At 41.2% G+C, this 23,776-nt stretch overlaps 1 protein-coding gene across 1 annotated transcript in view; it reads left to right on the plus strand.

The window, feature by feature from the left end:
- Nucleotides 1-23,474, plus strand: part of ntrk3b (neurotrophic tyrosine kinase, receptor, type 3b) — a gene marked incomplete at its 3' end in the record, with an annotated part of 159,687 nt that extends 136,213 nt beyond the window's left edge. Inside the window, exons 12-16 of the mRNA XM_079294337.1 lie at nt 1,600-1,730; nt 4,622-4,794; nt 6,582-6,825; nt 18,649-18,807; nt 23,289-23,474. Of these exons, the coding sequence (XP_079150463.1) occupies nt 1,600-1,730; nt 4,622-4,794; nt 6,582-6,825; nt 18,649-18,807; nt 23,289-23,474 (893 nt within the window). The remainder of the gene's footprint in view (nt 1-1,599; nt 1,731-4,621; nt 4,795-6,581; nt 6,826-18,648; nt 18,808-23,288) is intronic.
- Nucleotides 23,475-23,776: the final 302 nt, after the last annotated feature.

Genomic DNA, 23,776 nt, shown 5'->3' on the forward strand with positions numbered 1-23,776 from the left:
TAGCTTGATATTAAATTAAATTTAAAATTTGGTTCAACCTTTTAATAATTCATGTAATTATGCCGCGCTGCCCCATTTATTTAACGTCCATGGAGTGGAACCTGGTGCACCTCTGTAATGAAATCTTAGGCTCTTAATGGTTTTGATCAGATTAAGAGAGGAGTGGTCCACAGACACTGAATAATCTGTCCGGGGGCATAAACAATTAACATAATGACTTGTTTAAATTGGTGGCATTCCTCCTTATGCACTTTATAAGTAATTATGGTTAAACAAATATTGGACACTGATTGCTTGTAAACAATAGAATGCAATTTAATTCCAATGGTTCACATTTTATTTTATTTGTAATTTATGATTTGCTTTCAAATGTAATAACTTTGGTTTGGACCTTCACCTGTGTATGTGTCTCCAGTTGCTGAGCATTAAACAAGCTAGTTTAATTTCATTCATATTTTAACACAGATATAGTTACTGTTCAGCTCAAACTACTGTATGATGTCCAACCCTGTATATTGTGGTAGAGCCTCTCGTTTTCTTTTACATGTCTGATTGGGAAACTATATAAATATATCTGTGTGTATGTGTACATTTTTATAGAAGCGGTGCAATGCTCATGGTAAACCTACAAGCTATCATGTTTTATTCAGAGGCATGAAGAGCAGTTCTGTTCAGGAGCCAACAACTCCTACACTTTCCCAACTCTTTCATTCTGAGCCTGGCAGGTATCAGGGAGTAACGGTTTGCTCCTGATACCTGCCATTCTTCACACTTTATGTCTCACTATTTTCTCACACGTTCTTCCTCTAGCTCTGTCATGCTCACTCATACACAACACAAAAGGCTGAAGGTCACAACATCCAATGATTGTCTGTTACTGTCCTGCAACTTTAAAATGATCCCAGAGTGAGTTGTTAGGAAAGAGAAATAGAATAAGAAGTATAAGGAGAGACAGGGGGTCTGTTTTTCTCCCCATGCTCAGCTTGTTGTTTTATTTTCCTCACAGAGATTTTACAGAAGTTTGACATTTTACAATTCTCATCTCATTAGAAAATGTCCCTTTGTGTTGTTTTCAGTGCCGACAGTAAAACCAAGTAAACCAGATAAGAGATGTGCGGCTCGGTAGGTCCGGTGTCATCCTGCAGTTTCTTTGCACTTTGGAGATTTAAAACCACTTGAACCAACAATGTTCCCAATATTGTACCTTCACAGTTAGATAAAAAATTTGTCCCGCTTTGACAATAACACATATTTGGTTTCTGCTTCGCTGTATCACACTTGTATAAAGAGAAATACTGAAATATAAAGACGTTTGTTTTTTATGGATTCACTATTAAATCAAAGATGTCTTTTGTTCTCACTTCCTCGAACTGTATCTTTACAGACTTGAGATATTGATGATATGTAAAATATCGTACTACAAATAGCTGCCAGTGCGCTGCTCTTTGCTTCTTTTCTCCCTCAAAACATTTTTTCTGCAACCACAGCATGGGTTTTTTATCCCACAAAAATGTGTAGCATCTGAGGAAAGCCTTTTTAAAATGACTCATGTCACTACTTTCCTCCCTCCCTCCGTTTCTCACCCTGTCTGTGGTTCAGTAGTCCAGCATATAAAGCGGAGAGACATCATCCTGAAGAGGGAGTTGGGCGAAGGAGCATTCGGTAAAGTCTTCTTGGCAGAGTGTTACAACCTCAGCCCCACCAAGGACAAGATGCTGGTGGCTGTCAAGGTATGTTTTCTGTGTGCAGGTGTGTGTGTGTGTGTGCGCTCGTGTTGCAAACAGCACAAAAGGAATTGTTCGACATTTTGGGTAATACGCTTTCACTGTGGAGAGTTCGATGAGAAGATCACCACTCATATCTGTATGAAAATGTGAAGCTAAGCCTTGAAACAGTGGAAACAGCGAGCCTTATCCGTGATATAGTGCCCTCACAAAACAAAGCAGTGTCAAACTCATGGACAACGCAAATTGCAATGAGTGTCATTTTATAGTTTGAAAAAGAAAAAAGACCAAACAGTTGTGCAGTATAATGTGCCAGAATTTTTGGTGAGCCTTCCTACGGAAGTCCAGTATTCATGTTGAATGATGTGTTGGCCTATCACGAGCCCCTGCAGTGGGCTGTGCCATCACAAATCAGTTTTATGTAAATGTCATGGCCCTCTCCGCAGGCCAACCACCATCATTGTGTATATCTAGTTCCACTTACAGATAGCCACTGGTTAGTAATCCCTCTGATATGAGCAACTCTGCAACTCTACTCCTGTCAGTGATAATGCAAAAAACTATGAGAATCGGTAAAACATTAATTTCCTGCTCACTACGGAGTAAACCACCTGCTGTTAAGTTAGGAGTAGTGAATGGAGTCTGGTGCACACGACAGGCTAAGCTAACCGTCTCCTGATTGTCGCTTCATACTCACACTAGAGTATGGTGTTGATCATCTCATGTAACTCCCAGCAAAAAAGGTGATGAAAGATATTCCCCAAAATGTACTCGAAATGGGGATTTTTGAGATCTGTAACCTGAGACACAATTGAGATAAAAAGAGACTTTAAAAAGTGTTTGGTGGCTCCCGCCAGGGGCAGGGCACCCCAACCTCTACCTGTCTTTGTACCCCTTTAGAACCAGTCTAAGTATCAGCCAAGGGACTGGCAATTACTGTCAAGCAAAGTTAATACTCCGATGAACTAGATGCTTTGTTTTAAAGAGCTTCGGACATTTAGAAGCACTGACCCTGTGTGGTCAATGCTTTCACAGCGCTCGACATTAAGTTGCGCTTGCCAGCTCCCAGTGTGAATATGAGCGATTGTATGATGGTGAAGCAGGGTTTCACTGAAGTTGAAGACTCAAACCTACACAGAAAACTAAGCAATACTAAGCAATACTAAACAATCCAGTCAGAACACAGCCTGACTGGATTGACAGGAGAAGTTAGTGGAAGAGTTGAGATGAAGATGATGGATTGTCTGGCTGTCACTTCCTTTTCTTACAATTATAGGATTAACAAAGTAACTGTTTCATAATAAGCACCCTCCACAAGGACCTCTTTATTCTTAAAACACAATGCAATGTGCATTTTCATCTGAACATGTTCCTGTCTGTGATGAAGCAGAAACAGGCTCTGTGAATACACCTAAAGGTCAACAAAGGGAAAATTCATTGCAGCGCTTTGCCTCAATTTATTGTAGTCGAGCACTTGAAGGTATTGTTTTGGAAGGATGCCCAGACAAGAAACATATCCTTAAGAGTGCGGTTTGATTTGGTAATAGATTTTTATGGCCATTTTACCCACTCTGCCGTACGTCTCAACCACCTCCAGCACTTCACTGCAAGAACAGCACATATGAGTAAATGTACTTCCATCCCAAGGTCTTTACATCTGTAATAGTGTCAGCAGCAGCTAAGAAAGCAGGTCTCCAGGCCAAGGAGATCAAAAGAAGCAACTTGCTGTTTTCTTGTTCCCGAATGATGTGTCAAGAGTCTTTTTTTCCGCTCTGATAGAGGCTGCAATATAAAGCACGTTATTGCTGTTATGGGATTTTTTTTTCTCCCTTCTTTTCTGATAATGACGCCAACTGACATCACATCAAAATTTGATATGTGATGTGTGCTCCACTTCAAATCAAGGCGCTCCTTGTTTGATTTGTCTACCAATCAGATCAATTTGTTTTGTGGACAGTCTTTTTTTTCCTAAAAAAAAGAAAAGAATATATATATATATATTAGGCGGATATAATGCATAGCCACCTACTGTATACTGTATTTCTAAACAAAATGAAAAATTCAAGCAGGACAGACTACTGTCAAAGCTTTCTTGATCATAATAAAGATATTTTAACATAATTTGGTATTAACTCAAAATTGTGATTACCATCCACTCGCAGGCGGGACTCGGGGTCTTCAGTCATGCTAGCTGCTCTGTGAGGCTGTGCTTAGGTAGAGCAGTGTTTTGAGCTCAATGTTAAATGGCTAATGCTAAAAAGCACTAAAACACATGTATTAGTACAGTTGAGGCTGATGGAAATTCAACAGTTTTGCTGTTAATCTTTTGTGAATAAAAGATCTTAAACGTTTGAACTGCTGGTGTCAGTTGATGAAAAGTCATACAATCACCAAAAACGTACTGTTGACCTTGTTTACCTGTACCAAATTACATGGTAATAATCCAGCAGTTGTCAAGCCATTTTACTCAAACACAAAACTACCAAGCTGGTGGTGCTAGAGGACAAATGAGGTGATCAACAAGTCAGTAGCACTAGTAGTAGTAGTAGTAGTAATCTTACTTTGCATGGCAGCAAAATAGTCAAAATGTATTAATTTCATGTCCAGGAAGTTGCCCTCATCTGGCCACCAAAGTGGTATACTTGTTTTACTTCACCAAAATAACTACATATAGTTTTATACCTGGCTTCCATGAATGATCACTGTAATTCACCATCAGCCAAATGACTGGCACAATGGACTGCAAGGTACTGAGAGCTGCAAATTATACATTGGTTGCTTTCTCCAATCTTGGAAAGGGGCAGGCCCAGTCAGCTCATGATGACTGCCCCAAACATCCATTCCAATATTTACCTTTTCTGAATGCGTTACGAAGACTTTTGTATCTTCACTTTCAGACACTGAAAGATCCCAACCTGTCGGCAAGAAAGGACTTCCAGAGGGAGGCTGAGCTGCTGACCAATCTGCAGCATGACCACATCGTTAAGTTCTACGGAGTGTGCGTAGACGGAGACCCTCTCATCATGGTGTTCGAATACATGAAGCATGGAGACCTCAACAAATTCCTCAGGTCAGTTTGTCACTGAAGGTAAACCTCAATGTACCAGGCTAGTGTTGGCTCAGCAAATTATAAAATGCATCATATGAACAGCCAGTAGGAAACTAAAGTGGGTGAAAGCTTAAAAGCAGTACAAATGTGTGTTTTTGTGTGTGTGCCACCTGTTCTTGGATCCTTTCCACTCAGGGTACTGGTTTGACTTTTAAATGAAAGTCTCCACCAAGTTATTGACAGCCAGTAATTATAAAGCTTCAATAAGAGTCCAAGAAAACTGAAATTACTTCATCAAAACTCTGCTACCGATACAACTTCACAGCCTTCTGGGTTATCAAACATGAGTTCTTTAGTGCTTTTGTTCCGTAATGTCAGACTGTACCGAGGGAGGGGGCCTCTGATAAGCTTCAACAAAAGAGACACGATGCCTGTAGACCGGGCGCTTTGGTAATGGGAAGCTTCACTGGAGTTGATGTCAGTGTGCGCATGAGTCTGGGATAGTGTTGTTTCAAGTGTGTTGACAGCAGCCGTGTGTGTGTGTGTGTGTGTGGTCTATCTTGTTTTAGAAGTTTGAGCAATAGCTGAAAAGATGACATGTTACGATTGGGTGTGAGTGTGTGTGCAGATTCAAGAGCGCGTGAAGACTTTCTGTTGGGAAATCAGTCCTGAAATGAAAGGCAATGTCATGAATGATGAAATTCTTTCATGCAAGGTGCAAGACGTGGCTGATTTTTTGGTCTATTGGCCCTGTTGGTCACATTTAACAAATGAGATGTGTGGGGAATCAGTAGGAATGAACAGCGTATCTGAGTCCAGGTCCAGCTCGACCTTTCAGATGAAAGGAGGGCGACCTGCCCTCATTCAGCCACTACTAGATTTATCTGAAGTGAAATAGAGGCAGAGAGACAAAGAGACACACACTAAGTAAGAGTAATACTAATCCATCTACAGTGGAGCTGAGTTATTACACACACACTTAAAGCCAAGAACGGTGAATTTTACCAAAATTGAGAGATGGAAAAAGAAAGACGAGAGTGGCAGAGCTTCCCTGCATGGCACATAGTCTGTAGTCACGGTGACAAGAAGGGGAGGACAACAGCAGGGACTTCTCACAGGAAATTAGTTCTTCATAATCACCTACAAATGCCAAGTCGGGAAAGAGCTCTCCACCCATATGGCACTTGTTCTGGTAAATGTACAACTTAGAGCACCTAAGAAATTCATGAGCCTTGAGGAAAATGTCTGACATGCTGGACTTCAGTAGATGAAAATGTGGCAAAAACTGTTTCACCAATAACTAAATTTAGCTTTACAATTGAACCTGCTTGAGTGCTTATAGGTTATAGTCGATGTGTTAATGATTTAGTAACCCATCTTTGTTATGCTAATTATTCTCGATAGGTCCAAAAAAAGGCACCAATACTGCCAGTATAAGGGTTTATTAGCACTCTAAGGAGCTTAGCTGAAAAGGCTTTAAGTGGTCCCCCATCCAGTTATCAATGTGAGATTATGTCACTTTCAAAAGAAGAAATTGCACATATTTCCTCTCACGAGTTAAACGGTTAACTCTTAAGCAATATAATAAATAAATATTTCAATACGGTCTGGTAGAGACTTATTTGGTCTGGTATGACCAGAAGCTTATGTGGCTAATGTCAGCCAACTTGAGTCCTGACTATCATGAGTCAGTTCAGTACTGTTGGCCACACTGGCCGCTAATCTCACTTTTAAAAAAGACTCAAACTCCATCATCAATATTAGATCATCAAATCAATCATTAATCCTTTTTTTTTTTTGTAACTCAGAGCCCACGGCCCAGACGCCATGATCCTGGTAGACGGACAGCCACTGCAGTCCAACGGAGAGCTGGGCCTTTCCCAGATGCTGCACATCGCCACCCAGATTGCCTCGGGCATGCTCTACCTGGGCTCCCAGCACTTTGTCCACAGAGATCTGGCAACCCGTAATTGCCTTGTGGGCAATGGCCTGCTGGTCAAGATTGGAGACTTCGGCATGTCCAGGGACATCTACAGCAGTGACTACTACAGGGTAAGACCTCACCACCATCCTTATTATGTGCTTGTCATTTGCCATCAAAGTACAGGGGGCTAGAGAGGTGCCAAATCGATTAAGATGGAAGAAGTGTACATTTTTGCCTCACTTCAAATGTGTTTTCGATAGTCGTCTTGCTTTAACATTATGGTCAACAGAGAAAAATATCAATAACAACTCCACTTTTTGGTCTTTTTGGTACATTTTAACATTAGACCAATATAGCATGAGCATTAGTAGACTCCACCTGACACATAAATATTACATTTTAGTTCAGAACACTTTTTTACGTTTATATTTGGGTCCAAAAGAACCCTAATTATTCCTGTGGGACAACAAACTAAAAAGATATTTCTAAAGGGTGAAGACTTCCGCGCTCTCTTGGGATTTTTTTGTTTTGTTTGTGTTTTTGTTTCCGTCTTTTCTTTTCTACGGAGAGTGAACAGCTCTCCCTCCCCATTGCAGCCCACGGCCCCCGTACCAGCCCTCATGCACTCATGCAAGGATGGAGAGGTTTAGCAGTGTGGTACAGGAGACGAGCCTGCTGAGCCTCCAGCCTCATGCTTAGAGGCTTGTTTATATAGCTCACCATTAATGTTCTCTCTGCTGTTTAACGACATTAGCAACTCTGAACATCGCAAACCAGGCGGCAAATGCCGGGCTGAGGAAGTTAGCATTTCTCTGAATAAATAACTGGTTATTATGGAGGAATGGCTGCTACATGTCTGGATCCCTGACACAGCCTGGGCTTGTGAAATGACTTTAGGTGCGTCTGATTTTGTTTTCCCAGCGTGGCAGCTGGGCCAGTTCGGACCTTGCTGGGGGCAACGCCAGCAGTTATGAAGCACTTGCCTGCTGGGTGAGCAGCTCTGCACACATAAAATAATTTGTGAGGAAATTTGTGCGAGATGTCTTTGGTGTTTGGTACATTTCTCCATCATGCACACCATCTGTGTGGTGTGTATATGATCAAAATCTGAATATTTCGTTTTGAGTTGTTAAGGAATTATGCCAATATTGTGTTTGTGTGTGTGTGTGTGTGTGTGTGTGTGTGTGTGTGTAGGTGTGTGTGTGTGTGTGTGTGTGTGTGTGGTTCAGTGTAGGCTGGGGATATGGTTGAGTGTGTGTCAGTATATCCAATCTAACTGTTTTGGCCCTGAGAATAGACAAGTGTCAGGTTGTCAATGAGGACAGGAACAGAAAGTCAGTACTCTGACTTTCTAAAAAAAAAAAAAAAAAAGTGTCATGAATAATTCTGTTTAAAGATCTCTGATCTCAACAAAGCAGCAGTGTTGGGAGGCTGTTGAGACCACACAACATAGAACTTAACTAACACTACAATCTACATTTTATGTCTAAATTCCAACGTACTGTTAATTTAAGACCAATTTCACAAATAAATTCTGTGCTCATGTGAAGCTATTTAAATTACAGAATATCCAAAACTACCCTTGTGTCTCTGTGATACAGCATAATCGCATATTCATTTTCCAGCCACACTTCTGAAATGTAACATCAGAATCAGAAACGGTTTATTGCCAAGTACGTTTGCACATACATATTCAGAGTGAGTTCACTGTAGGTTTGGCGTAGAGTGTATAAATACTCTACTCATAATCTTGAATACTCATTGTAAGCTTTTTGTTGAGGAGCATAATTGGATGTTTAGACATTGGCGGCTTTGTGTTGGCCAGTTTTAATGGAAACCACGGCCGATATTATGCTGTCCGTCTTGCATGTAGGGTGTTGCAGCATCTAGTCTCTCTGTCAAAGTAAATGGAGCACGCATGTATGGATTCTGTGTGTGTCATTCCCATTCTGCGTGTTTCATCTGCATAGCTATCGTTCCATGGCTGCCTATGAATTCACTTTTGCGCTCACGTGGTCTTTATTTCTGAACTGAATGACTTCAGGGTTGATCATAGTCGGCCAAGGAGTGTTTAAGTTAATCCATAACATCCTGGTGTCATTTACATTAGCAGAGATGAAATGTTGTCTTCTTTTCGGCTGATGTTGTGTTAATGTTCCCTGCTCCTCTACATTATCAAAAGCAGCTTGCATAAGAGCCTTGAACTTCTTTTCGAAGTCTGTGGAACACGGTGACTACTGTTCATATCTAAGGAGTTGATCAACACAACCCTCTCCGAGACCGACATTTAGATTAGATTTAGCTGTAGAGTTCATTGGGGTATTTTGGCATTTCTCTCCCCCCCTTACATCTAATTACATAGAAAAAAAATACTTTTCCATTACATATTGATTGCTATGGCAATATGCAGTATTTAAAAAAATAAAATTGGGGGGAAAAAGTGAGAGTCCAGTTCACAGATATATTTTATTTTATTTATTTATCTTTGCTAAGCCCACCCAAGGATGTCAACTAGCATTGCACTTTAGTGCAGTTGAAAAACAAGTCGGTTCTTATTCCTTCCCCTCTGCCAAGATGACTGCAGGTGTACTGGGCAGCTCCCACTATCTCTGTGGAACAATGAGAGCTCAGGTGGGCCCCTCTGGACAAATAAAGGGCACGACTGTATGTGTGTTTCCTTGTTTTAGCCCAAACAATAGTTAATTTAATTGTCTTAAGACAAAGTCACGGCTGATTTAGCTGGCAGATACCTACTGCGATGAAATGGTTCAGCAGATTGTTGTTGTCTGAACAATTATACGCTTAATATAGTGTGTAGGTGGGGTGAGTTCAAAAAAATGGAAAAAGAGTAGCTGCAGGTTATAACAGATTTTACAGGGAAACAAGAAACAGTGTGAGCTGGGTTTTATAATATGTTCTTGTGTGTCTATTATATCTTAGAACAAGTGTCGAAAGACAAAGTATATTAATAAGGGAGTGTCAGGTATGTGTACGCACCTACTACTGAAGGGACCCGGCTTCAATCCCGGACTGCAGTGCGTTACACAGTCATATTCATAAGTGGGAAGCCAGTGAGGGATCACGTCCTTGACACTACACCAGAGACTCATGCTGGTTGCTCGGGGTGTCTGTGAAGAGGGGAGGTGGACCTCCAAGCACATTAAACTCAGCAGCTGGTGACTCCATTTGTATTTACAATCCGCCCTCGCGGTAACAATGGGGTTAGCAGTAAAAAGGGCCGCAGTGTGATAAAAGGGGAATATGCAGCAAGATACAAAGAAATTTTTTTTCCAGTCAAACGTTGCTTCCCTCCATCAAACTCAGTGGTGAATTTATTGAGGAAAGTTGATATGGTTGAATCATTAATTGAATAATATACTGATTCAGCACACACACACACACACACACACACACACACACACACACACACACACACACTGCAGTGAGGAATACTTCTTGTTGGATTTGGCATTAACCACAAAAAAGGTTTGCAAAAAAAAAGACCAGTGTCAGTTTGAATTTAGGGTGGTGTGTATAAATATGTGTGTGTTTGTGTGTGTGTCTTTATGTGTGTGTGGCATGCCTTTTGCGAAGCTGCTGTTTGGTGCGTTGTGATAGCATCACTGCCCGCCTACACAGAGGAATATTGACAGCCCAGAGATAAGGAGCTCCTAACACTATTGGACACTTTCCCTGTGTTGAGTGATTATACATAGCAGCGCCCTGCCACGAACACAATCCTTCCATCGCTGGCTAGTCGCATTGACGCTTGTTGCCCTCTGGGACTCCCGGGACGCTATGCAGCGTGAGGGAACAACCTGAAGAAAGAGATGAATATTGTCCTAAATCACATCCATCTGTCATATCCTCCTGCCCTGAATGCGCCTTCCGTATGTGTGGTTTATACCGCTGACTCACGATATATCAGGTATTGTTTTCCTGAGTTCAGGTTGTGAGCCACTGAATTATGCATTTTTAGAAAGGTAAATGACAGTGAACGCTCAAAAGATCCCTATGAATTAAAGTAGGAAACGTAAAACAGTGTTATTTTTTTCAACAAATGTTTCAGGAACAGCATTTAGGGGACAAATGGAGCGGAGCTCACGTAGGGGCTCTGTCAGTCTGCAGGCCTTTGCAAATATCATGATTTGATACATTATTTTCACACAAGGTAGTGGCAGCTTTTTTTGTATTTCATGTCTTCTTTAATACAGAGCAGAGTTACTAGTATGCACTGCAGTAAATGTGATGGCCCTTGACAGCTAATTTCCATCTGTCATTTCTTCCTATGATACCCAGGATCATTTGTACAATATTCATCCAAAGTCCAAAAAAAGCTGCTCTCTGATTTAATAAACTAATTGCGTTTTCGTAATTTGTGTTGAATTCAATTCCTTGCGGCATGAAAAATAAGTTGTACAAAAGTTTGGCTTTCTGGAAGCTGCTTGTAAACTGTCATGTTAGACCCTGGTTCTTCCAGATAAGGAGAGAAATGGCTTCAAAACAACTCATTACAGACAAATTATAAACAGTGACATAGTTTCCTGTCAGAGGATAAAATGTAGAGGCTTCCAGTGTCTACTTATTTTCTTGAGAATATTAAAAATTATCCCAGACTTCTCTCCAGAGGCTTGCTTGCAGCCTGAGAGTTTTCATTTAGCAATGTCAGGGTTTTGTTCTTCAATTCAATGAGTGTAGCATTCTCTGTTGAGGAACAGAAAGCATGTGTCCAGACAATTTAGGATGACAACAACAATTACAATCATAACACTTGGCTTTATTACAAAATATGTTTTGAAGCCACAATCTGCATTTTAGAAGCAGACTAATCAAACACTGTAACAATGTTATAATCTAATGACTCAGTTTCAAGGACTTGGTGTTCTTTGTGACTCTGCCAGGAAGCCTCCGCTTACCTGCACTGCTTTGCTTTGAAGAAAAATGGTTCCCGGGTTTCTTCTGTTCCAAGGATCAAACAGACACTCCTCTGCTGCGTTATTTATCAAGCACAAGCTCCTCAAAACTGTATGCGGCTTGGTGCTAATGAGTACACAGGCCATATTTATCACTGCTGCATGAAGGGATGGAAAAACTCTGTTCTTCCCAAATGGGCCTTGTTTTTTCTTCTTTGCCAAGCACTCCTGTCTTACGTGATCACAAGCTCATTGAGAAGTACATTTTCAGAAATGAAGGAGGTGCTGCGGTTGACCTCAGAGGAAGTCTGGCTTGAATACTGTATTTCTTGTATTTCTGCATTCTTTAGAGCGAGTTCAACATTTAGGGAAATGTGCTTCGTAGCTTTCTTGACAAGACTGATGCCCCTCTCATGTCTCTAGAGTAAATATGAAGGTCCTGCCAGCAGCTAGTTAACTTAGCTTAGCATAAAGACTGGACGCAGGGGTAAACAGCTAGCCTTGCTCTGTTTAAAGGAAACTAAATCTGCTTACCAGCACATCTAAAGCTCCCAAATTAACACGTATATGTTGTTTGTTCAATTGATACAATTACACGAGTGTGGCATTTTTAACAATTTGTGGATGTTAGCGCTCTGACGTTAGCATTTAGGCTGTGCCTAATTAGGCTACAGCCTCATGTAGCTGGTAGCATTGCTGTAGACTCTTTGGGCTCTTTTTCAACAATCAACAGCGCAGCCTCTAAAGTGCATGGCGCAAGTGGATTTAGAACTTGTCCGATTCCAGTTTCGCCAGTTTTACGGCGCATAATCTGAGCGCTAAGTAACGCTCCCATTCCTTTAAATAGCCAGGTGCTCCTCCAACTGGTGCATTGCTTTTTAAATGGCAGATTTGGCAAATTGGAGAAGCGAGTTTTCTGCTGAGGAAACATGATCTACTCGTGAAAACACGCCACCTACACAACATGGGCGCTGGGTGTGAACATGACAGGTGCCGGTTGGAAGAGAGGGCCCTTCGTCTTGTTATTAATTTAGCAACAAATTCAATCCATGCAGACGGCCCTCCTATGCATATTGTTACAATTAAACAGAACCAAAGGGCCGGACTGCTCGTACGCTTTGTATTCAGACAGCAGTTACAAAGTCAGCAGCAACACTAAGGAGCTATCTATCTATATTGTGTTGCACAAGTCGGTCTGAAGAGTTAAATACTATAAATGTGAAATAGCATGGTCGCAATTGATGTGTGTTTGTTTGTTTTTGTCTGTGTGTGTGTGTGTGTATGTGTTTTGAAAACCTTCAGAAACTTTCACCACCCACTGGCATACTGCGGCCAGAGTAGATACCACTTTATCTGCACTTGGCAGCGGCGCAGCAGGTAGAAACCTAATGGACATCATAGCCTCTAAAAGTGAACTTGTGTTGGCCGCTGTTTGAGCTGGGAGAGCAGAGATAGCAGTGGAGTTAGAGCAGGGAGAGAGAGTGTGTCTAGATGGTTATCGGGGCCCTTTAACATGTCTGGGGCCTCCCAGGGCTCCCTGCAGGCCGCGGAGCGCCCAGCGAAGAGCCCAACTGGGCCAGTAATCTATCCCCTTGCCATGCTGCTGTGCTCTCCACACCGTTAATCCAATCAGTCCCCTGCCACGGTGGGACAGGCAGAGCACTAATCCAGTTTGCACAGCAACAAAAAAAAAAAAAAGCCCCAGACTCATTCCTCACTCTCCACAGAGCATTGCCAGCTTCACGATGTGACATTGAGTGAGAAAGATGAGAATAATTACTGGGGCAATTATTTTATTTTTATTATGTGTTCAGCCTTTTTTTTCTTTCCTTTCCCCTATGTTCCAAGCTAATTGCCATGGCCTTGTGACAAAAACCCAAGGTGATAGCATGCAATCATTTGGGAAGCAGAGAGTCAGACAGTTTTAATGCCCCTCGCCACGGAAGCAGCGGTTGCATCATTAGTATGCATCTGATGAGGTTTAGCCTTGCGTGCAATGGTCTGGGTGGACCTCAGATAAGTCATTTAGACTAACAGGAACTTAATTAATTTTGTTTAATCTTTATAAAGCTCCACAGGGGGACAGATTGGTATACAGCCCCTCACCAACTCCTACACCTTACTTTCGGCCCACCCAGCTAGGCTCGGCCCAGAGGTTTTACACAAACGGGAGCGACTGGTCTCGGCATCAATATTGGCTTAATGTTGTGTACAATACTAAAGCAATTCAGGTGTAATGAGACCAGGTGGCGTATAAGTCAATGTTCATTTGGCCATTAGCTTGCAGTGGAAGCCTGGTATAAGATTATGGGTGAACGAGAAGGAAAACTGCTGCAAACCCTCCTCGCCGCCACAAAATGAATTATGGGACTGACAATAAATACTGTTTGTGTAAGATGTAGAGAAAAGGAAGCTTAGTCGAAGCACCTCTCACTTTTATGTTTTTCTTAATTACCATTTCATCTGTCCATCCACTGATGGAAGAGACCAACAGCTTTGATTGCCTTCCAGGGTGGTGGTGGTGGATCATAGTTAGTCTGGGACTCATAGCCAGAGAGTGAGCATGCAGGCAGGAGTTCCAAAAATTTGGAGGTAAAGGACGTTTCTGTCTTTAAGATTCTGCTAACACCTCTGGTGCCTTTGGGCAAGTTACAGAGAAGCAGAATTCTGACTGGAAGATCCAGGGAAAACGACACAAAAGTGTTCTCTCCTCACATTGCTACCCCGAGACAGACCGAGGTGCAGCTGAGCAGAGCGCTTAACTCCTGGTGGGATTACTAGAAGGTTGTACTTGGTGGCTCTGATCAACACATGTGTGTAAATGTATTAATGTGAAGCTAAATGGAGCTGAAAAGTAAGTGTGTGCTCAGCAAACCCTCTCTGGACATTAAGATGAATGTGAGACAATAAAACATATTGTGCGGAGTGAAACAATTCAAAATATCTACATTTTGCTGTCATAACAAATATGATTTGGAAACCCAAAGTCCACTTCTTGTCATATATGTTTCAGCTCTATTTTTGTGATCACATTTTTAGTTCCACTTAGATCTAATCACTTGTTGAAAGAGAGGAAAGAGTTGAAGACTGAAAGTTTTTCAGTGGGGCAAGAATGGAAGTGTAACGATGGCCACATGTGTCTTGCTGAAACACTTCTAAGACCAAAAGTTGGACCTGCTGGAGGTTAATGGAGTGTGCTTTTGATCTCTTGTCAGCATGTAGGTGTTGTTGCAGAAAACGGTCTCTAATGGTCTTGTTGACCTTCAGGCCATGTGTAGAAATGTCGATTTGTGGTGAATGTACGGAAGGCACGCAGCCTTGTGATATGACTGTGCAGTAAACACTCTACACTACACACAGTTATTGACCTCTTTAAAATACAAAAAATGAGTTCACGCTGAGGAGCTCCAAAGGCCAATATACCACAAAATACCTAGAACCATAGTGTCGATCCAGTATCGAGAGGATCAAAATAACCTTAGAGATGTGTAAGCCTTGTTAACATCCCTTTAGTCAAGGAAATGTCTCAGGTTTATGAAGGAGTGGTCAGCATCCCCCTTCATATGCCCTACAATAGAAAAAAGGCTTTGTGTTAGATGGGTGGTGAAACATAGGGAAGGAGTGCTGAATAAAGATGGTTAAGTGGATGTCAGCTCCTTAGTGTTTGTTTGTATTTAATTACTAATAGACAACCAAGGATAATTCCCACACATCAAATTCCCCTCTGCAATACCTCTTGATTATTGTATCAAGATATTTCTCATGGTGCACATACATATAGGAAACGTCATATGTTTTTGAATGGGAATATGGATCTGTCAGATCAATTTGAGGAGTGCCTATTGTTGCATATGTAATCCTAAGTGTGTCACGCAGTATGGGACTTGCACAGGTCTGGTCTTGGTCTTGACTTGGTCTCGATACACTCTGTTCTCATGACTTGGTCTCAGTTTAGGTGGTCTTGACTACAACACTGCATGCAATAGTTGGGGTGGATTGGCTCTCATAACGGGGCGGGTAACAAATAAACGCTGACCTGTGCATCACTATTAGCCACCGTTAGCTACTGGTCACACCAGACCAAGTACACTGTAGCAGCAAACCCCCTGAGTGTTTTGAATTAGTACCTTATGTTGATTATGAATTGAGCAGTTCATTTATAAAAGGAAGATTGAGTTAACAGTAGCTGACTGACTAGGCTAATGCTAGTTTGCTAATATAGTATGACCCTTTTAGCTAGATTGAAGAGTACAAGAGGGAATAGATGGAATATGAGCGACACACTTGATCAAAATGGTGATTAATGATGTCAGATTGGAAGGATTTCACATACCAAAAAAGTAATGTTCGGTAAATGACCAAATAACGTTGGCTATGTTAGCGTAATCGAATATGCCTCACTCATTCAAAACTAACACACACACATTTTAACACGTATATAGGTCAAAGATAGTCAAGGCTACATGTAGAAAATATTGTCAGTTAAATGTAGTATCATTTGGCTTTTTTTTGGTTATATTTCAAAGATATGCTACAGTTTGTTAAGCTACAATTATCTTCTGTTCCACGGTTTGCCTTTATCAACCGATTTACACATTAAAACAAAGTTTCCTCAGTTTTAAAATGTTGCAACCGGGTTTCATTAATCACTACTTTGAAACTAGCAAATAGTTACGGAGAACTTAAAAAAGGACAAACACATAAACTTAGTAATGGATGTACCAATAACTGCGCGACCCGTTCCAGGACTTCAGAGAAGGTTATAGGCCTAGACGAAGGACAAGAAAGATGCAAACAAACAGGCCTCGTACTCAGCAACTAAATTTGATGAAGTGTACAAACTAGAGGACGTTCTCTCTAAATGCCCAGGAAGGAGCAGCCTTTTGGCAGAATGTCAAATCTCATGTTTCTTTAAAACATCCAGACGATTCATCTGCTGCGTCGAGCTCACACGCAGAGATTGTGTTTGACATTCAAAGGAAATGTGCGATGAGCGAGCTACGGAACTAGGAGGTAATTAGTAAGACTTGAGTTGATTTTTAAATTGTTTTTTTTCCAAATGCCACACAATGCTCACAGCTGAAGGCACACAGATGTTGGAGCTGGTGAATAGAGTTGGGAGAAGAGTATATTATGATTAAATGAATGTGATTGTGTTGTAATCCAGAGGAGCAGAGCGGAGGAACCATGTGAGGGTGAATACAGCCACAGTAAGACGTTGTCCTCATGATAATGTCAGCGCTTATGGTGTGTGTTTCTGATTTCATTTGTTGTTCTTAAACACGCAAAATGAGCTGAGAAGGATAGATGGCTGCATGAATGGATGGTTGCATAGATGGATCAGTGAATGCATGGATGGGCGGGTGGTTGTGATGGTGGATGGATGATGGGTGTCTGATATGTTGCAGGAGCGCTTCCACTAAGTTAGAGATAAACAAAAATCCTTAAAGGCACTTAAAAATCCATCTTATTGTTATCATGACAAAAATGACAAGATCACAACAGCAAAAGTTTAAAAAAACTGAACCAGGTAAGGAAAACTAAATGACATCAAAAATAACATAGGAAGGACGTAATAGGACAACAAATTTCAAACTTTTGCTATTTATTTCCAGTGTTATAAAACAACACGTTGACACTTGGAATTAAAATTGAATTATTTGATTCCACGATCGAGTAGGATTGTTTCTGTGTATAGGTCCGACAGTATATTGCTCTTTTTTCCCTATTTCTGTCTTATGAAATGGGACCACCATCAAACTTCGTGGGTATGGAATGTAAAATGTATCTAAAATATTTCAACATAAAAAGTTACTTAAAGTTCCACTTCGTTCCATTTTGTTTCCATTGGCTTTAAACTGCATCTCATGGTCTTCCTCAGTCGATCAGGTTTGCTCAGTTACTCAGTTTTCATTGAGGCAGTCATATAGTTACACAGTAAAAAATAAGTCAGCAACTGGAACTTGCATTTAGGTTTCTTTGGGAAATTTACTTTGAATCATCAACTTTCCAGACATCAAGTTGTAGACTTTCAAACACTTCTGTGTAGATGGAGAGAAATCCCAGCAGCAGTTAAGCAATGCTGAAACAACAGTGGCTCCAACAAGCATCACGTCAAATCACACCAGCATGTTAACAACACTATCCGTCAATAGCGTACTTTGACTCCTGAGCTCCGCCATCATCAATGTAATTAATACTGTCCGAGCATTCTGAGCTGAAACCTGCAATACTTTGCCTCTCATTGCCACATCAGTCTTGTCCAGCTCATTAAAGCACAGTCACCGACATGAATGGGAAATAGATTTTAAAACAATGCCTGCTAATGGAAGCTGAGAGCGAGGATGATTAATGGATGATTGTTTCATCGATTAATACCCAGCCACATTGGATTTACAACATGGGAGACTTTGCGTCGGGTTTTGCAGGTTTAAAGACATTAAATAGCTTACAGTTGATATCTCCCCTGTCTCAGCGGGCACGTGGCTTCCTGCAAACCTTCATATGAAGGGGGGGGGGGGGTTACATGTGCATATGTAGAGTTTTAAACACTCACATTTGCAGCCATATGAACTTCTTTGCTATGAGGATCCATATGAGACTGCATTCAGCAGTTTTCTAGTTGAAACCGATTTATTTAAAACGCTGATTACCACACATTCAATCCCACGCTTTGAGTCTGATCCTCTGCTTCGTGCCAGTACTCCTGCAGAGAACGGATTGCAGATTGCAATTTTTCAACAAGAACAAAGGGGCAGTTCATTATCATAACCTTCGGAATTTCGCAATTCAATACATACAGAGCAGGTGGCAGATAAGTCAGCGTTTTCCCGTATTGCATCAGTGTCTACATCCCAGTGCACAGCAAGACATTCATGAGACGTTAAGCTCGTCGTATCAGCCACATGCAAGGACAGTTAATCCCCAGGCGCCTGGGAGTTGTGTTAATGATTGAATGTTCTAATCTGTTTTTGTAGCGACAACATTTCATGTGCAATAAAGATCTCCTCTCCTTTCTTTTTGTTCTCCTCTCCTCAGGTTGGAGGACATACCATGCTACCTATTCGCTGGATGCCCCCGGAGAGCATCATGTACAGGAAGTTCTCCACGGAAAGCGACGTCTGGAGCTTTGGAGTCATCTTGTGGGAGATCTTTACCTATGGGAAGCAGCCTTGGTTTCAGCTGGGTAACAACGAGGTACAAAGAGCCAGTAGCATTTAGATAAACCTTCTCAAGAAACAGCACACGCACACACACACACACACACATATATATATATATATATACTGTATATATATATATTAACAAAAGCTGCACTACTGGCCGTCATGCCCGCATTGAACTTTACAGCTCCAGGTTATCTCATGGTAAATGGTGAAGTCCCCTTCTGCATTTCAAATCACCAAAACACTGTATATTAATTGAGTTGTTGTCTAAGTGGGAATCAAATAGCTGGCCTTCCTTCTTATAGGAGATTTAAATGAACACTGCCATTCTGGATCTTAATCTACTGCCTCGTGTTGTTTCCAACGAGGCCAACGAGCCCAACGAGGTGATGAATTGATGCCGCTTTGCCATCAGACAAGATGCCGCATTACATAACACCCATCATTGGTTTGGTTTTTCATTGGAGGCTCTGCTTTGAATCAACAAAATTCAATTCGGATTACTGTCGTAAAGCGACCATATTGAGAAACTGAAATTGGCCGAAAAGAATAACCTGGCATGCAATGCACTTATATGTATTACAATTGAAACATCAATATGTTCTTCTTTTCTGAGTATCTTGAGCTGAGAGATTTTTGAGATACTCTGAAACACTCAGCTGATTAAACTGCACTGCCGTAACCTTGTGACAATGTAATGAGATGAGCACTGTATGATGTGATCGCCCAAAAAATGAAAATCCACAAGATATTTCTACGTTGTAATTTTGTCTTCAGGTAGTGTTAGAATGCAATATTGTACCTATTATTCAGTTATTCAGATTTGTCCAACACATTGCACAATGATACATTACAGCAGCAATTAGAAGTGGGTGCCAGTGACAGTGATAAATGATGTCGGGTAACGTGGGAACTTGCTTTCAAACGGGCCTCATTCTCCACTCGGCTCTATAGGCTCCACCACTTTCCTTTGTTTGTTTATTCAGAAAAAAAAACAGACATCACAAACTGCCATGCTGCCAAACATTGTTCAAACCCACACAAGTGTATGTTACATTCTTGAGGAGATTGCAAAGTTTCCAAAGAAACCAAATGTGTCAGGCTGAATTTGGGGGAAATGTGTATAAAACGATGCACAATTTGTTTGAATGGCGCAGGCATAGAAAAAAACGAAACACATGGGTTGTTGGGTTGAGTGCATTTTTCATTCAGTGTAAACACCACGACTGCAATGAGAAGCTGGATACTGCCAGGCAGTGAGAAATAAGTTGTTTTCAACAACTCTAAAGCTACTTTAGATGAAATAAAGGGGGGCGATATCTGTCGGCATTTTGCTGATATTACAGGGCTTTTTCAAAATAACCGGTAACTCCAACTGTCAAAAAAACAATTACAATGAATGCAATACCTCTGAAATGTAGTGAAGTAGATAGAAGGTACAACTACCTAAAAAGTACAGTACTTGAGTAAATGCCCTGTATTTTACAGATGGCTGCTGTAAAAGTTATACATTGATATGTTGCTTAGAGGTGCTTTACCACCTGTCAGACAAGCTTGAAAGTACAGAGTTTATCCAACAGACACCACTCATCACATCATATTAGATAGTGTAGCGGACTGCTTTGCGGACATACTTTAGACAGATAAGGACAAAACAGGACCTGAAGTTAAGTGAGATTGCCGTCACTTTAACGTTGTTCGGGTTTAAACAGAAGGATGAGAGGCTTCACCAGGCCGCAGGGAGATTTCTGCTTCGAGCTTCCTCCTGCGCACGCGCATCAGAAAAACGCAACTGGATCCCGTTCACAATTAAACAATATTTAATGGACTACACAAAGTTCACTTACAAACTGAATCAACTATCAATAGTAACGTTCTCGAGAACAGAGACCACATGCACGCGTCCTCCTCACAGGTCTGGCCACTCCAGGTGCTAAAAAAGAGGGGCGGATGTGGTCTGAGGAATGCTCTCTAGAACAGTGTTTTATATGCCCCGACAGTTGGAAATGTCCGAAACAGTCATAAAACGTGTGACTGATCCTCCGTTGATCAGTGATTGGCTCCATTTGAATTCTGTCCCCTCCCATGATCGATCCTTTAGCGAAACATCTTGGCTCCACCTCTGGTCAGTTGTCCGTCCCCGTCTTACCACATCCTCCATGTGCTGTATGTCTCACTCAGAATCCCTGTCTGACCCTCAAAACTATTCTTACAGTGTTTTAATACCTTTAGTGACTATACTTTTATGATTTAATACATTCAATGAGTTAATATACTGTAACAGATAATATCCTCTATAAGTAAGAATATTGTAAACATATTGTGACTAACATATATTATTGTGACACTTCTACTCACCACTAGGGGTGTTATTTAATCCTACTTATAATGTGTTTCATACTGAAATTCTCCACAACGTCTAAGTTGGTCACTTAAAGGGCAACTCCTTTTCTACAACTTTCTACAATTACAATTTTGCACAGCAAAGTCTGTATCCAGGTGTTGGGGAGTACTAGTAACTACTGCATGTGAAGAAAGGTTGTATAAAGCCGCTTCTTGTTTAGTATGTTGTAATATAACACACCCAAACTTCCAACCAAACTATCAGAAGTTGAGTTGCATTGTGGGTAACATAGCTCATCACAAGTAAAGGAAAGGCAGGGAATTCCTCTGCTGCCATAATATAGAACCGCAACTTCGTTAGTCGTTCGTGAATTGATCGAAACATTTCCGTAGGCTTGATTCTCAGTCATTCATGATTACTCCCAGGATCATTTTCTAACAATGCGTTAGGCCAGATGCTGTTGTCATGACCAGTGCGGCCTTTAATACTGTCTGTTCGTAATGTTTGGGGTCTGGGAATTTATGCAAAGAAGATATGTCTTTGCAGCATTTGATGCTCTACCCCCTCAGTCCAAGTCTCAAGGCGGTCTGTCTGCCAGGCGTCTCATCCTTTGGTGACAAGACATGAGAGAAAGAATGTAACAATAGAGAGAAAGCAGTGCTTTACCTTGGTAAACAGATGCAACAGGTGGAACAAAAGAACAGGGTTTTCCCAGTTGGTTGTTGTAATATCCTGTATTGGCACTCTTGAGTAAAAACCACAATGAAATCGTATTTATTTACACACAGATTAGGTTTTGTCATACATTCTTGCAGGGAAATTTGACTTTAGATAGCAGTAGATTATCAAAGGCTTTGTTCTGACACCGCGTTGTGCTGCTACTGTAGCTTGCAAGAGCATGGAATTGCATGACACCATAATATCAAAACTTATGGTAATTATTCTACGCCTTGAACACGGAAAAGAACACAATGTTTCAGCTTGTTTTAGTTTAGAGCGTAAAGAAATTGAATGTGGTTACAATGCTAAAAGAAAAAAAAACACTTTTTTTGCTGCAGTTTTTCAGTGGAGCCACAGTCATTACCCACAAATAGATCCATATCCATGTTAGGGTGCTTTCAAACCTGTAGTTCAGTTCATTTGGTTCGGACCGAGCGGATAAATCATACATTGCTTCGGTTTAGATCTGGTCTGGTTCCTGTTCGCATTGAGTTTTTACAAGGGCACCAAGAGGAGTAAACACCAAGTGCACTTTAATGATTCTGATGTGTATATTTATGTGCTTTGGTGTCACAAACAGCTCACGAGAAAAATAAATGATTACAAGCATTATTTGTGTTATTAGACTACCAATTGACATTTGCATTTCATGGCTATTGGCTAACAGGTAGAGGACAGGACTGTGCAAAAGCCCCTTTGCATGCTCTCAGATGACTGGTGCGAAAATACGTGCGCTTGTAATGCGTAAACGTCTTGATGTGCATGAATAGGGTACATACATGGTCTTATACCGATCAATTATGAGACAGCTTCCTGAACACATTCCACAATCAGCAGATGAATGTATTAGTAGATGAGCTCTTGAAATCATGCTGAAATCACATATTTGCTGTCAGACGAACCAAACTAGACTCCTCCTCGAAGCGGTTCTAGACTCACCTTTTCAAGCAGTCTTGATCGGTTGCTGGTCCTCTCCAGGGTTTGATTGACAGCTTTCATATTTGCCCAAAGGAACCGTTCTAACCGGGCAAACAGACCTCAGTTTGTTTTGGCCGAATCAATAAGGTTAGGTGTGAAAGCTAGTAGTCTGGAGTTGACACAAAAAATTAAGTCAAATTGTCGCGACGGCAATGAGTCATCTGACTAATTACAGCACAAGTCCAACAAAGAAATGATCAATACCCGTTTAAGCAACATCTAAAACATCCTTCCCCAAAGATAGTCAGTGTTATTATGTTTGTGCTGTGGCACAAATATCTTGTTTCTCCTTTGAAATTGGACAAATTTAAGAGTGAAAGCAGACTGTTTATTTCTTTCATCTCAGTTTCATTCGTTCAAACCTCAGAGGACAGTCTGCTCAGTGTCACCTTTTTCTCATTATGGCCAAACCAAAGCAATCAGTGAGTGAAAATCGTCTGTCTCACTCCACTGCCCTGTCTCCTCTGCAGGTTATTGAGTGCATAACCCAGGGCCGGGTTCTGGACAGGCCACGGATTTGTCCTAAAGAGGTGTACGACATCATGCTGGGCTGCTGGCAGAGGGAACCGCAGCAGCGACTGAACATTAAGGACATTCAGAAGGTCCTGTTCGCCATGGGGAAAGCCACGCCGGTCTACCTGGACATCCTGGGCTAGCAGCGGCCCGGGGTGGCCCCGTTCCTCGCCAGACGACAGAGACATACAGATAGACGGACCCACGCGAATCCAGGAATAACCAAACCAACCTACTCCACTGTCGAAAAACACCTACAATGTTTGGGAAGGACTTAAGTGCCTGCAACACTTTTGGATATAGTGGATATAACATATTCAAAAAAACACGCACTTTTACATTTTGTTTACTTGCATATAAGATGTACAGGTTTGAAGAAAGACTTTTTTTTTTTTTTCTTTTTTTTTTTTAACTGCAAAAATACGCAAAAGTGGAGACAAAAAGG

This window comes from Melanostigma gelatinosum, assembly GCF_949748355.1.
Source record: "Melanostigma gelatinosum genome assembly, chromosome: 2".
NCBI classification, from domain to species: Eukaryota; Metazoa; Chordata; class Actinopteri; order Perciformes; family Zoarcidae; genus Melanostigma; species Melanostigma gelatinosum.